The sequence below is a fragment of the Cariama cristata genome, unplaced genomic scaffold, assembly GCF_000690535.1.
Source record: "Cariama cristata isolate BGI_N322 unplaced genomic scaffold, ASM69053v1 scaffold10141, whole genome shotgun sequence".
NCBI lineage: Eukaryota > Metazoa > Chordata > Aves > Cariamiformes > Cariamidae > Cariama > Cariama cristata.
In genome coordinates this window covers 3,051-19,534 of record NW_009601006.1, presented here as the reverse complement: position 1 = coordinate 19,534, position 16,484 = coordinate 3,051, and the positions used below count along the sequence as shown (strand labels likewise).

Below are 16,484 nucleotides of genomic sequence, written 5' to 3'. Positions count from 1 at the left end.
GGCATCTTAATGACAAGCTGCCACTGAAAAAGCATCTGGCATTTTAGTAACTGAGGAGTTGAGGACAGGTTCAAATTGCCAGGGGGGATCTTTGAGGCAGAAAAAGCACTGAGAAGGGAGGGAAATAAAAATGAAAATATGTGCTAGATGTGAAAAGAAGTGTATTTGCAAACACTACCATTGTACCAGAATGATCTTTTCCACTGGAAGGAAAGCTACATATATGCATATACATGTTATATATGTATACTATGTATATTCTATATGTATACAAGTAAAATTGTTGTTATTGTCATTGTTGTTATCTTAAGGGGAAAAGAATAGAATTTAACTATGCATTGAGAGTATAGTATACCCCACAGGTTTCATCCATAGCTTAGGCTGAATCTTGGGTAAGTGTGCCTGCAAAGATGCATGGTGCCTTCTGCCACGGTTTTCTGCTATAGAGTTCAGTTTTTCTGAATTCCTGTGAAATACACAAGTATCATGATTTCTATATGTTCTTTCTCTACATCTTGGCTTCCTTACTGGTGCAGTGGGAACAGTGATGCTTATTTTTCACAGGTGTTATGAGGCTAAACTTCATTGGTGTTTGTAAAATACTTTGAAAGCCTCGATAAAAGGTGCTGGGGAAGTTCAGAGCATTACTTAAAAAATTCAGCAGTCATCTTAGGGAGAACGATTAATCTCAGGGTAGCTCCACATTTTTTTTTCATTGGTTAAAAGCTTCCACTTGTGGTATAATTACAAATAATTTAATCTTCCTCAAACTATTCAGCACTCTCTCTCTGCCATGATGAGTACCATAGAAATGTCTATTAAGGAAATAAATAAGAGGTTTTTCTTTTTTTAACAACTTCGTTTTGATTTGAGTACAGCTATCATTACGCTTATTGAACTAATATTTCTTAGTGTTGCCCACGTACGGTTGAGATATAAATACTCATAGCTTCCATAATGTCTGCGGCTGTATAATTTAAAAAGCCCAGCAAATCAAAAGGAGTACACATTTATCTAATTGATTCTTCACAATTAAATAGCCTTAGAGTCTTCATTTCCCTATCATTTTTTGCAATGAGGAAGGGTACTACTACTAGTCATGGCTCGAAAGTTTCTACTGGCTTTAGTTATGCATAAAATGATCTTTTTTTCACATTAGTGGTCTCATTTTTCAGATCAATTGCTGCTGAAATTGATAAAATGGTACCGATCCATCAGATGATAATATTAGCAAACATCCACTTTCTCTTTTACCCTACATGAGGACATAAGAAAGGTCCTACTGAGTGTCACCAAAGACCCATCCAGCCCAATATCCTCTCTCCAACAGTGGATGTTCATGAACACCTAGGGAAAAGCATACAGACCAGGAAACCATACGGTGGATATGTCTTTAGTGGACACCTTCTCGCCGTTGAGCAACTTGCAGTTCAGGAATGTCTTGATACAAGAGCTGCATCTCTGTAGTAGATTTTTCTGCCATGAATTTGTCTAATTGCTTTTTGAACCCATGTAGACCTTTGACAGCCACAGCAAGTTGTGGCAGTAAGTTCAGCTACAGTGAGGAAAACAGAAACATCCTCTTCCATTTCCTTTGAGACCGACCGTCCCTGCCTGAGGTCACCTTCTGCTTTGAGCTCTGCCCCAGCCCACAGCCTTCGCTGCAAAACATCTTCTCCCAAAGACCTAAAAACCTGGGCTTTTTTTGCTGTCAAACGTAACCATCTTTCTGAGCTGTGTTTCAGAACAGTTTAGGCCTCTTGCTTCAAATTTAGTGGTATGAATTTGAGCCTTGGTCCTGCATTTAAAGGCTGCTTGCTGCCACCCTAGCTCTAAGTCAGTCCATCATGCAGGCTGCCAAACCCCTGTCTCCTGCTGCACCATACCTGTAGTGGCCCACTGGATCAATTAATTAGGCTGAGGAAGATCTCTGATCTTTTTTGGTACTCTACAGCCCATGGATGGAGCAGAAAGGAGTGGGGTTTTGCAGGGAGGTGCCCAGATGCAGGTGTCAGAGGGTTTTGCAGGGACTCGTCATGTCTAAGAGGGTGCAGCAAGAGTCAGGGATGAAGGTGCCTCCCTGAGCATCCTCTGCTTGATCATCTTTTACACCCCTTTGGTGAAAAGCTGGCTTTGCCCAAAGCTGCAGCTCCACCTCTGTCTTTAGGGAGCAGGGAGAAACAGACGAATGGTCATCAACAAATAATTATTAATGACTTTCCACATGATGGAAGCTGATTTACAAAGTATGTTGTTTCACCTTACAGCAAAGAGGTATCGGAGCTCTTGCTTTTGCCTGTCGTACAAAATTCAGGATGTGAGAAACTGAATGATAAATATGCATGCATTGCAAGGGAGCAGAGTATTACAGATATAAGCGACTACTCAAAACCCTGCATTACAGATCTGATTAATAGCAATACTGCATCTAACTCAATTTGCAAAAAGAGCACTTGGAAAATTTAAGACAGTTTACTTGGGTAAGCCATCAAGCTGATGAACGTAGTCGATGGGGGTAGGGTGGGTGGAGACTAATGAAACATAAATCTAAACCAGATTTTTAAGGATCCTATATAATTGCAGTCACTTAATAGTACAAGGCTTATAAGAAAAAAATATAGGATTCAGAATAGTTGTTTAATTATAGAAATGCACTGATGCTGGCTTTATTCTACAATTTTAATAAAGATTAATTTTATTGTGCATTTATTGTATTTTAATTATACATGTAATATGTTGTGCTATGCTATGGGCAGTCAGTGTAAAGGAAGACTTCTTTGTAAACACCATTTATTTTAACATGTTATACTAGAAGTCCTCTTTGATCTAAGGGAGATAGAGACCTTTTACCCGTAGGCCATCTTTCTTCACTAGCTCTTTTCTTTCTAAGATTATAATCATGGCCAAAAATACTTCTTATGAAGACAGTCTTTCTTCATTACCAAATGCTCTCCAACTCTAACGTGAAAATTAGAGGCAGTGCAATGGGTACTGCTTCAGCGGAACCTCACCAGGGATGAGTTTATGGAATTTCTGTGGTTTCAGAAAGCTACATCCTTTCTCAAGAGGACTGTGCTGGAGGCAGCTTGACCTAATTTGGTTGCACTGGCTGTTACTGTGACAGCTAGGTCTGCAACCAGCTAAAAGCACTCCTTCAAGCTCCACAGCCTGATCTTCTGGAAACCAGTCCCCTGCTTCAAAGACCACATCGTCTCAACTTATCAGCTAGCTTTTCTTCCTCCTTCCTTGAATGTGCTCGGCTCCCAGTTCTGCCCCCATGCACAATTCCTTATTCTTTTAGAAGCACATGGCTCCTCTCCATGTCCACTAAAGATACATTTCCATAAAATGAACTTGAGAAATAAGACGATCAAGTAGAGGCTGGCGGAAGAAATTTCTCATTACAAATCAACAGCCACAGTGTGATACAGACTGACAGCACTCAGTGGTCTGATTTTTTTGAGGTGCTGAGGCTGTGGAACAAGTGGGCACTTCAGGATTCAGACACAAAAAACTACGTAAAGGTTAAGGCTATAAATCTTACCTAGTTTCGGTAATTTAAAATAATGCTGCTGTTCGTCAGAAAAATGAAATGGTATAAAGTCAGTGGGCTTGCTTTTTCCTTATAACCTATGCCAGCGTAAAACAGCAGCAACCCCTCTGTAAAGCCAGGAGCTTATATTGAAGGCAAAACATCAAAACAGAGGGGGGAAAAGCACACAGTCAAGATAGCTGGTACTACAGTTCTGCAGACAGTCCCATTCTTGGGCTGTAAAAATACCCTACTTAACCCTGAATGCCTCTGGTTCCTGGGATCGTACTTCATTTATAGTTCTTACAGAAACCACAGATGGTCCCTTACAGCACACTCAGGTCTAGGAAACATCTCAAATTACTGTTAGTCTCTTTTACCAATTCTCCAGTGAAGCATGGTGTTACCACATTTTTCTCCCACCACTTTACCAGAAGTCTGACAACCTACTTTATTAAATCTTTGGGAAATTTCTTAATAGCTTTCCGGTTTCTTCTCTGATTTTTCACTTTAGAAGTGTCTAATATGTGTCTTTATCTCATTGATCCTATGGAAAAGGGCTACAATTTCCAAATCATCCGAGCTCCCACGATGATTGCCTTGGAGACAGACCTTCCAGATTACCTTTGATATTGAGGTATAATAAAAAGACAGAGGGGCTGGTGAGCACAAAGAGAGATGAGTTGGAGGAAATTAAGAGATTTTGCAACAAAATAAAAATCACAGTCACAATAGAACAAGTTCCAACCATCCCTTTGTTATAAGCTTATACATTGTCCTCCATGCCATTCCTTTTTCATCTGAAATTCTGTATTTTCAGGCTTCCTCCATGTTTGTGAATTATTTCTTTGGAGGCACTACATAAATAATTACACTCAAAATTACATTGCCTACAGAGGCCCATTCAAAGTCTCACACCCTCTGTTCAAATGTAATGATGGATTGTGTGGCAAGAGCTACAGATTTTGAGTTGTAAGAATTGCAATCATATTTGTCTTATAATTGTGGTTCAGCCAGGTATTAGGGTAGTGCCTGGGCAGACACCCAGGGAACTTCAGACCTTCATCCCCTGCGATGTGCAGAACCCCCAGTCTAGTCATCCACACAGCTGGACCGGCTCGAGACACAGGACTGAGCTGGAACCAGGGGATGGGTTGTACTCCAGGTCCCCTTCGCAGCACAGCCTTGCTGGAGGAGATTTCCAGGTGGGAGATTCTGACTGTCCTGAAGACTCCCTAAGGCAACTCCTGCTCGGCCTAGGACAACGGTATGTCTCAGTGTGCTGACAAAGATCCTGAGAGGGGAATCTCACTAGTCCTGAGACTCCACAGGCAGTTCCTGGTGCAAAATTGGTTAACTTGTACACAGATAAGACATTTGCAAATGGTCAGCAGAAACTGCTCCTGCAGAAGCGGTCACACAGGACAATCTTTTATACATAGGTAATTAGTTAGAAGATGCTTTGTATGTAGTCTCACTTGATCCAGCTGAAGATGCCACAGCAAGGATTCTTGAAACAGAACCTCTCGTCATCGTATGGACAGTGACTAACCATCTTGTTTGAAAGATTTTCTCCCTATGCAAGCATTACTCTATACCAAGATCCTAATAAATTAGCTTTTTTTTATTTTTAAACAAACTCTCTGCTCTGTTTGTGACTGACTGCAGTAGAGGAGGAATAGACAGAAGTCATAGGAATGATTAAAGGATGGAAAATGAGCATCTCAGTGACAGATCCCAGGAATGTTTGGTTTCCCATAGAGAGGTTTACAGGATGACTTGATGCCAGACTCGAATTTCTACCTGGGGAACAAAACGTTACTAACAAGCTCTCCAATCCAATAGACAAGTAAAACAAGATCAAGCATATGGAAGATGAAGCTAGAGAAACCTGGAAGAGAAAGCTGTGTAAGTTTTTCACAGAGTTTTTCAACCAATAGAAAACCAATCATGGCATAGTGGTTCATTTTACCCCTTTGGTAACTTTAAAATTACAGTTTCATGTTTCTCTAGAAATTATATGCTCCAGTTTAAACAAGAAATACATTAAAAAAGAAGTAGGGGCATTCTGTAGGCTGTTTTATACAGGGTATCTGACTTGAAGAACATAACTTTATCTTTTGTCCACATCAACTGTTAACCTATGGCATGAGGTCTTGAGAAAGAGGAATTCCTTGCTTCAGTGCTGAATGAAACTGAAGTTTCCTTTTAAGCATAACTGAAAATAAATCCAAAATTTCAAAGAAAAATCAAATTATTTGCAAGAAACGCAGGGTTAGGTATTATAAGTCAATGTTCAGATGTGCTGGCAGGGGGAGATGGGAAACATGTCCATTGCCTATCTTCACTAGCACTTTTTAAACTCAATGTTTAAGAAAAAAATGAAATTTTTAAAAGATAGAAACTACATCATCAAAATGATGTGTAATTATGTTTAAATTTACAGTGAAGAGTCACACACTATGTGGTTAATGAGTTGAGCCAAGCATTAGGAAGTTTTATTGAAAGTTTGCTCCTTGTTAAATCTCTTTACTTTTATCTGACAGGTTTATTTTTACTGGATTTGTCGAGACCCATCAGCATTTGAGTGGTTTGCTGATCTTCTGTTCCATTTGGAAACAAAAATGGCTGAAAAGGGGAAAAATGATTTTCTCAGTTATCATACATTTCTTACTGGCTGGGATGAAAGTCAGGTAATAATGAAACTCTTACGAGTCTGAGTTAATGTACCTTGCTTTTCCAGTATGGTAACATATGGAACAGGAACAGCTGAATAAATGATGGATGAAGCAGAGAGACAAAGAACTGTAAATATAAAGACATCAAGCCATCTGTTTCCATCTCACATTTAGGAAAACAGGAACGGAGAAATCAAGCCAGTGATCCTTCCAGTCCTATATCATGTCTTGGGCAGTGCTGATTACCAGGTGTCTCACAGAAAAGCGCAGAGAGCCTTTCAGGAGCTTGTGAAGGGACATTTTGTCCACGTCTTTGGAACGGTCTTTAAACAGATTCTGGCATTTTTGTACTGAAACATGGAGGGTCATATAAAAAGTGTTGATTTTGTTTCCTCTTTTTATTTACTATAATTTCTGCTGTTCACATATATGTCCAGTGCATTTTTGAAACCTGCTGCGCTAACAACATTTTGGCAACAAAGTCTATGGTCTAATTCACGTTGTTTGAAAAGACATTTTCTCTGATTGACTTCAAATTTGCCATCTCGTAATTTCATTGGATCATCCCCCCTTGAGGCACTTACTCCTTAGACTGGGTCAATTTTATTCAGCTTCTTTAGCCTTTACCTAAACCCAAATGAGTTTATTTTTTCTCTGTCTTTTTTTTTTTTTTTTTGAAAGGATCACTCAGATCACACTGCAATCAGAGGTAGGCAGCTGCCAGAAAAACTCTCACAGGAAAGTCTTTGCTGTACTGTTTTATTTCCTGCTGTCTCTGTTGAATGAAGGACTGTCTAGTAGAGATTAAAAAAACAGATTTCATAAAGCTTTTCCCTTCCTGCTTCTGCTGCCACTAAAAAACATTGTTTCTTTCTGCTTTCCTTACTGTTTCTGTCAAGTAATGAGGTATGTGCATAAAACTGCATTCAGAAAATTCTACCCCCACCGTGAAGTACATGGCAGTTATAGCAACTACCACTCTGCATTAGCAATATCACAGGGTATTACCTAAAACCTGCTTTGAAAGAAGCTATTGAGGAACCTAACAAAACACAAAGTTGCCCTCATCTCTCAACTGTCATCATCCCACTTCCCTCTTGGGCAAACATCAGGCCAGAAAACTATTCTTGCTGGGATGTCTGACTCTCTTCACTCATGTGTCCTGCACTTTTCTGAAGTGCCTCCTTCTTCTCTTCAAATCCCATCGTCCAGTCTCCTGTCAGCACTGCTTCGTTATCCTGTGCTGCTGATTAGGTGACACAGGAGCATCCCTGAAGCTGGGCTGCCTCCCTGCCTACAGTGGTACTGCTCTTACTCCTTGAGCCCCCCAGCATCCCACCTCTAAAGGGCACTGCGAGAAGATGAATGCTTTTCAGTGGCTGCTTCTCCTACTCCAATCAAACCCAGGAAACTGTGCTGGGTAACAGCTCCACCTACTTCAGACATCCACAAAGCTCCTTCATCTTATAGATCTTACTTATCTTTAGTAAATTCCAGTTCACCAGTCCCCAAAATTCGAGCTTCAGTACAAGTAATAGTGGGATGATGCTTTGCTTTACTTCTCCCTTAGCAAACAACAAAACCAACATTCTCCCCATTCTCTCCCTGTCTCACCATATAGATGACCAGTAGTTGGGTGAAGCTGAACCCAAGCAGGACAGGCAATTTACACCTTCTAGCACACCCTCCGCCACTGGCAGGTGTTTAGTCCTCAGTCCTTAGACATAATGTTTGTTCAATGCTTCAAGCTCTTTGTAGATTCCATGTTGGCAACAGATGGTCAAACAGATACGGCACATGTCTGCCTGTGCTTGGACAAGAAATCACATTTGACCCTATTGTTCCTTGCAATGCCCCTGAGATTCCTAGGCAACTTTAGTGCTGTGAGCTACAGCAGGGGCTAACACCAAAAATCCTGGAAAAATTCCACTTAATGTGAACAGAAATAGCCCATCTGCTCAGTGGCACAATTTTACTGTAAACAATTAAAAAATCCTGCAGTTCCCCACCTCCTACTCCTACCAAACACATCAAGTTCGTTCTTAGACTGTTCCAAGTCCTCCATGACATTGACCCAACTAACAAGAAGAGCCTTTTAGAAACATGACCTCTGTGACAACTGTGCTTGACCAGAATAATTGAGTTGTTAAGCAACATGGAAGACTCTTTAACATAAGAAATATACAATATTCCCAGGAAAAGGAGCTAAATTTCAGCAACCACTTCTGCAAGAGATGATAGTTCATGCTAGGGTCTGAACTAAATGCAAAGCCCATTTTTTAACTTAGCTTTCCTCTGATAATTTCTTGACAGTGAGAGTAACGATGATAGTCTGTAGTGAAAGCAAGCGTATTACTCCTACACAATATCGGCACAATTAGGAGAGATGGTGGTTTGTTTTTTAAATGCATCTGGGATGTACTCAGACAGCATGGTAAGGGGCATAGCATAGGAGCTGAGAGACAGTAAATGCCCATTAAAATCAGGATTTGTTTTCTTAGCACAGGGAGCTGTGCAGCTCACTTCATTCAGTGCTTCACCTGAGCTGATCCACTTTCTGCACCTGCTTCCGCCCGAGGAGAAGAGCCCAAACACTCAGGGTTTTACATGCACTGTCTTTTCCATCAGCAGAAGAATGCTCTGGACTTACTTAAGGTGCATGTAATTGCTAATATTCATTGTTAAACTCTGTTACAGTACCCTTTGCTCCCTTTCCTAAACTCCAACTCAGCCTTAAAATGGTGACTGTCACTTCAGGGTCTGCAATGAAGGAAGTGTAGGGTGAGGTATTCAAAGGCTGAGAAGAGGTTTAGGAATCTAAGACCTGCCTGTAAAAGTGACCGAGGCACTTAGGCCCAGGCCAGTAAAGACAGGTATTTAATCCCAATTCATTTCAAACATTCCATCTCAAGAAACTGAACTCCTTTGAAGTCTTGGGCGCCTTTGAAAGTGCTTTTTACAGCTCTAGTAATATTGTGAATTCCTGAGTACTCCTCTCCCTTCGTCTCTTCTCCTCTCCTCTCCTGTCCTCTCCTCTCCTGTCCTCTCCTCTCCTCTCCTCTCCTGCCCTTTTAAAATTACAGTTTCCTTTCCTTCATTAATACTTCCATCTTTCACAGCAAAGCAGCATTATTGCTTTCTCCTCTTACTTGGAGTATATGCTGTTGACTCTAAAATTATTACCTTGTAAATTTGCCTTTAGGCTACTCACATAGCTCTACATTATGATGACAAGATGGACGTAATTACTGGTTTGAGACAAAAGACCTCCTATGGAAGGCCAAACTGGGACAATGAGTTCAAGCAACTAGCTGAAAACCATCCTAGGTAAGGCAGGTCAGCTTCTAACCTTGTTAGGTAACTCTTCTCTCAGCCTAAACAGTGGGAGAAGGGGAGGGTAAACGTTTCTAAATGACCCTTTTAAAATAATTTAGGTTTTTTGCTGTGTGGAAAGAAGATTTATGCTTAATGAAGCTTTTAATGAAGAAATCTCGGAAAGAGAATGCCAATAAAATCTAATTTTTGGACAAGAAAATCTAATATTTAGAAGTATTTCAATATCCTGGCCTTTGTCCAGATATAATTGAAACACACAATCCAATTACTGTTCTGCACAAAGGACAAAGTAGCATTAATTTCCCTTGAAGATGGTTATTAAAGAGATAAACTGTGATTTTTTTCTTATGATGTCAAGGATATGTTTGTTCCCCTAACATATTTGGCTACTCTTGCAAGACTATGCTGTTCTGTTATTAGTTCATCTCTGCTGGCAAAGACAGTTCATTTGAACTTGGTGGATTCGCCAGTGGTCTGAGAAAAGCTTCTTTGTTCCTGAAAGCCTTTGAAGCAAGAATTTGAAATATTTTGTGTTCAGCAGCAGAAAACTCCAGAATCTTTGTGACTCTTTATGATTTCCAAACATTTACCTGCTAATGCAAAATAAAGGCTTGCACTTGGGAGACAGAGATACAAAAAGAAAAAGAAGAAAACTTTTTTTTAAAAGATGAAAAAGACCCAAGAAAAAGCTGAAAGGGAGGAGATCAAAGAGAATACAGTAAGCTACAAGAGTACCATAAAATTGCAAAAATAACAGTAATAGAAAAGCCACTTGATGGAGGTCAAAATAAATACAATCAGGAAATATGAAAGATTAAAAATAGAAAAAGGCCAAGAGTAGAAAATATGCTTTCTGAAAGACCTTTTATAGGGATTCTACTGCATAAACAGAGCTTTTAAAGTTATAGTTGACACATTACTTTTTGTTACTTTTGTTAAGTACAAATGAGAAAAATCTGGTTTTCTGATGCTCAGGGGGGGAGATGAACATTAACTTTCTATACTGGCTCTTGTGGTAGTTCCTTAGAAAGCCAGTGCAAAAGTGCCAGAAAAATCTCCATTTGCTTCTGAACCTAGATGCCCATGTTTACGGTCAATGTTGAACCTTTTAAAGAAAACCTCGCATGAAATAAGGTTTCCTGATGAGAAAAAAATACCCTACCTTTTCTTGCTCTGAGTTACAGAAGGTTCAAGAGGCAAAGAAACTCAAGAGTTTCTATTGTGTGGTGGAGCAACTAGCTTTTACGAACTCACTAAATTTTGGATCCCTGCACCTAGGTCCATGGAGTTTCCCTTGGCTGCAACAGTGTCTTTTAGTGGATTAGCAGGAATATACCACTCCAGGTTCAACCTAGTGCAAAGTGGGCACTACTTCTGGGTTCTATGGCTTAGGCACCAAAATCGTATCTACAGCCCCTCCCTTACAGGAGCAAACTTTTTGAAACTCATGCTGTCACTTGTCACTTGCACTGCATTTATGTAGATTGAGCTTTCTCCAGTAGCACAGCATGCATGTGTATCTGTGCGTACATACATAACGTTTTACAGCACTATGTGCTGTGTACTTAGAAGCAAACCCTTTAAGGCACTTTGCAGCAAGTAACCAGGTTTCCAGCTCCCTGTAACAGACTTGTGTCCTTATGAACACAACTGTTCATTACATTGGTCATGTTCTTATTTTATAAGAACTACCTATTGACAAATTTTGTTATCAAATCAGTCATTTAAAAATTGTCCATAGGCAGAAAAGTGTTAAAATGAGGGAGGGGGAGAAGAAGAAAACTCAGAAGTAACTGAAAATTCTGTGTATTTTTTAGAAAAAGAAAAACAACTTAGCTGGAGAAAAAGCATTGAAAATTTTCAACCCAAGCAGTGTGTTTGCTTATCTGATTTAAAAAAGCTATTCAGATCAAAACCAAAGAACTATGATTTAAACAGTTTGTGACCTCTAATATAGCAATCCAAATAAATAATGCAATAAGACATAATACACACTAAAGTATTAAAATAATTATACTGTAATACTTTGTGAAAGTAACACAAAATTTTTAAATGTATTTCTTAAAAAGCCACGTCAAAAGATGCAAAGTCGGAGGCAGTCAAAAGGTACAGTTTATCCATTCACTCTGCTACTCTCATGTTTTATTCTGATTACAGCAGCAGTATTGGAGTATTCTTCTGTGGACCCAAGACTCTCTCTAAGAGCCTTCAAAAGACATGCGACTCATATTCATCAGTTGATCCAAGAGGAGTTCAGTTTCACTATCACAAAGAAAGTTCCTAGGCTGTACTTCTTAACTATAAAATAGGTATTACCAAATTGTGGGTGTTTTCCTCACCTTCTCCTGCCCTTTACTCATTCTGCAGCACTCAGGCCAGATACTAGGAGTTGTAAATTGAAGTAGGCGCATTGACTTCAGTAGAAAAATGCCATCCTATGCCAACTAAAGACTTAGACCCCATCCTTAGCCTTTCCTTCAAAGAGCCGAAGGGCCGATTCTCCATTGCTTACTTAACGATGCTATGAATCCATCTATATCTGTGTGAAAACAAGCACAAACGACTAACCTTTGAAGAAAAAGGTGTGAGTAAAATGGACGTTTAGAACTGTACCTCACTGTTGTGTGTGATCAAACTACTACTGCAGGCCATACTCACGTTCCTGCTGTTTAAATTGTGCCCAGACATTCAAAGCATTTTCCTTCCTGGTGTTCTGATTTTGCACTTCTTATAGCCTCCCACTGCGCACAGATCCATCCAACATCCACACCACCTTTCGTGCTGTTTTTGCACCTGTTTCGTGCAATACTGTTTATATAGACACTGTCCAACAAATTCCTTTTGCCCTACCAAACTACGCACCATTTAAACCTGCCATTTCCTCCGTGATGGTAGCTGTGCATGCCATAAGCTAACACGTTCTGAGGGTTAATACCTTAAGGAAATTCCAGAAATTTTTGCAGTCAGCAAATGGATCTCCTGAGACAGCCTGTCTCCAGAGAAAATTGTGGAAAACTGTGGAAAACTGCCTGAGAAATTGTAGAAAAAAGTTTCAGGATTTTTTTAAATGTCACACAGCTTCCTGGGCACTGAAGAATGGGCTTCAGAAGATACAGAATCACAGATATATGACAGAGTGACTGAGGTGGGAAGGCAGCCCTGGAGATCATCTACTCCAAACCCCTTGCTCAGAGCTGATTCTGTGAAGACAGGAGAACATTTGCATGCTTCCTCAGGAACCTCCTCCCATTGCCATGACCGTTCAAAGATAATGAAGAATGGCCAGCTCCCTCAGCACTTGGTGCATCCCATCAGTTCTCATGGACCTATTTAAAAGCTTCCTAACCTGATCCTCCTTCACTGAATTGAAGTCTGAATTGCTTCAGATTTTCCCACTTGCATCAGAAGCTTCAGATCTCTGAAGGTCAGTCTTACCTTTAAAGACTGAAGTGAAAAAGGCACCAAGTGCCTCTACCTTCTCCATGGCCTTGGGCACAAAGTCTCCCACCCCATTCAGCAGCGGACCAACATTTTCCTAGTCTTCCTTTTGCTACTCATGCATGCATAGCAGCCTTTTTCTTCTCTCACCAGATTCACCTCCCAATGGGCTTTGGCTTCCCTAACCCCATCCCTGCACACTCAGTGTCTATATTCCTCCTGCATCACCTGTCCCTTCTTCCACCTCTTGTACGCCTCCTTTTGTGCTTTGTTCATCCATGCATGTCTCCTACCACCTTTCCTTGACTTACTCCACAGCAAGAGAGATCATTTTTGAACTTGGAGGAGGCGATTCTTGAAAATCACCCAGTTCTCCTGGACCCCTCCTCTCTCTAGGATCATATTGCATGGGATCCTTCCAAGCATGGAATTCCTCCTGTGTCCTCCCCATGCCATGTGTGTTAGTGTACAGGCACTTCAGAGAGGCATCCAGTCATGTGGGTTTTCCAGAAAGAGGTGTTAGAGCTGTCCTCTAGGCACTTGCTTGCTTGTGTGGATGCCCTTGGGGTGGGCCCGCTTCTGCCCTGTTTTGTTGATTGCAACATCTCTCCTGTTGACATCATTCTGCTCACTTTGCATGTCGCCCCAGGCCACGATTTCCTCACTTGATTGTTGATCATCCACTCCCACCCCATCATTCCTAGCATAAGGCTCTCGTCACAGGCTGGCCTGCCTTTGCTCCACTACAGTGGATCCCATCTCTTCCTAACAGTCCTTGATCCTCAGAGCGGGTCTCATGGTTGTAAAAGCCAGATCCCCATTGTCAACACGAGCTGCACAACCAGTTGTTGACTTGCAGGATCCATGCCTATCAAGTTTCCCATCATACTGAAAAGCCTTTTGTTTGGTTGTTGTTCAGTAATCTCTGCCGATGCAGGAGCAACTGAGTTTGCCTGCCATGTTGTCATATGCCAAGGTGACAGCCCCAAGAACAAGGTCTGGGTGTAAAATGTGCCCATACATATATCGCTGCTCAGCATTTTTAACAAAGTCTAATTCATCTCTGCATTTCTTATTTTTAAATCTGCCTCATAACTGATCCAGCCTTTCCTCATAGGTGACCGACTATGTTACTCAGACTAGTTATCTGTTCTCTGCTATACTCGCACAACACTGAGAGGTAGGTACAAAACAGTAACTCATCTTTTCACCCCTGCAAACCTTCTCAGGCAGCTGCTGGGAGTCCTGAAATACAACTGAGGCCAGCTGCAGAGCTCCTGGAAATGCTGTTGTCCAACAACTGTGTTTCAAACAACCCATCCAGGGCCCATGGAGTGTTCTCTGGAGTCACGTCTTCTAATATGCTGGGACTAACGTAAAGCTATGCATGCCAACTGTACAACCGCTGATACTTTCTCCAAGAGAGGACTGTCTCCAGCTGGTTGGGTCAGCCAGCCTTGTAGCACCTTGTACATCAAAGCAATGAAACAACGGCCTTCATGTGACCCAAATCTCTACTCATCTTCTCATAGCTCTCACTAGCACTAGAGGTGCCATAGCTATAGGTCCTGTCCCCTAAAGCAGTCCTTCCCTCACAGCTTTTTATTGCTCATCTTTGATGTCTGAGTATATCGCTGTGACATTTCTAGACCCGATGTTGCCTTCCACCTTCAAGTATTGTTTGTACTTAACTTTCTGACTTTAGCACTGTTAAGCATGTGGACCACAGGATAATTCTGGAATGAGGAAGAAACAAAATGAAAAATATTGCAATGTTGTAACATTCACATAAGCTAGAAAAGTGAGAAAAATATTTCCCTATTCCCCAGCACAGAAAGTTACAAGAAAAACTAAATTTGCATTGGACTGAGGCGTAACAGAGTTCACTAGGATCACATAAAGCATTCACCCAGCCACACAATGAAAATGGGAGGTGGAAAACATCCTGTATATGTCAACACTTGAACAAGAAAAATGACAACATTATATATGTATACTTATACACACACCCAAAAATGCCCAATAGAGAGGACATAACAGTACAGACAAAAGAAACTGAATAATAAAAATTATGTCACAGAAGACACTAATATTATTTTATACCTCTTCTATTAGGGGATACAGTATGTGTGAACTGAAATTGTTCTACAAGATACAGTTGTATTATTATTAAGTTTAGGGCAATGCATCTTTGTTTTAAAATTGTTGAAGTTTTTTAAATGCCTGCCTATGTGAAATGATTAATGCGGTGCATACTGTGTAGCAGTAGAGTGAGTGGAGAATTAGAGCCTCTGCCAGTTCACCTAGAGGCATTTATCTTTTATTTTTTTCCCTGCTGCTCGTGCTGTGCCTCAGGGTAAGCTGACACATTTTTTAATATAAATTAAGCTTCTTTTTTTTATGTCTGTAGAAAATCTTGAAGGAAATGAGAAATGTGTGTAGGCACCAATACCAGCTGCCATTGCATGAAAGAAAGAGGTGACAATTTCCTGCAGATTCTGAATGATTGTTTTAATGGGGTTGGATCGGAGGTAACAAGCACAAAGATATTGTGCTGCCAGAAAAACAGGATCTGTTCTCCCCCTAGCCTCATGCAACAAGATGTAACATTTAGCTTCTGGCTCAACACGGCATCTCTTCACTGCTTTGATTTATTCCCACTTTTGCAAATCACTGTGGTATGCTACAGGAGATGCATTTAGAGCCCTTGTTATAGTTCATTGAGTAGCACTCCTGTTATCACCACCAGAGAAGAATTTCACTTGTATCAGGACTGAGTGACCTAGAATAAAGGAAAAATAATAATAATAATAAAAAAAAAGAAGTGGGGAGGTTTGTTGGACTAGGATGAAACTGCATTTAGGTTGAAGGAAAATCCCTTTATTATAAATACAATTTAAATCAAAATGGGAACTAGGAAGATTTGGCTTCCTGCCTTGTTTTGAGTAATACCGAGCACACAGCAGCTACGATAATGTGAGTGCATATGTAATGACTCTATTATTATGTTTATATATGGAAACATCATTCACTGTCAGGGAATATGAAAGATATCTTCATGGATTTGTCCATTCAGCTTCTTCAGTAGGAAGTGTTCAGCACTGTGTAGGAAAATATTATTAAATAAAATATAGTCATAACAGCACAGACTCACCACATCCTGTGACAGAAAACTAATCATAGACAAGGATCGTAAATATACAGATTAATTACTTTGGCTCTTACAATAAAAAGAGTGGTATTATAATGATTGAAGTTGTGTTATGATAATTTAAGTTTATTCATGAGTAAGTGTAAATTGAAATACATGGGTTTATATGTTCAGGGTTTCCCCCCTCTCCCCCTCCTCCCGAGTTATGCATGTAGTAGAAATTATTTAAGTTTGCTCCTTAGTTTACACTGAAAGATGAAACAGAAACTGCCACTCTTAACAGGCCGATCATACAGTGCCTGTACCAAATCATCACCATTATAAGGACTTTCCTGCTTTCAGATATAAT

General features: G+C 40.4%; 1 protein-coding gene across 1 annotated transcript in view; it reads left to right on the top strand.

Annotated features, from left to right (window-relative positions):
- Positions 1-11,830, top strand: part of NOX3 (NADPH oxidase 3) — a 38,556-nt gene extending 26,726 nt beyond the window's left edge. Inside the window, exons 12-14 of the mRNA XM_009710266.1 lie at positions 6,079-6,225; positions 9,413-9,537; positions 11,704-11,830. Of these exons, the coding sequence (XP_009708568.1) occupies positions 6,079-6,225; positions 9,413-9,537; positions 11,704-11,830 (399 nt within the window). The remainder of the gene's footprint in view (positions 1-6,078; positions 6,226-9,412; positions 9,538-11,703) is intronic.
- Positions 11,831-16,484: the final 4,654 nt, after the last annotated feature.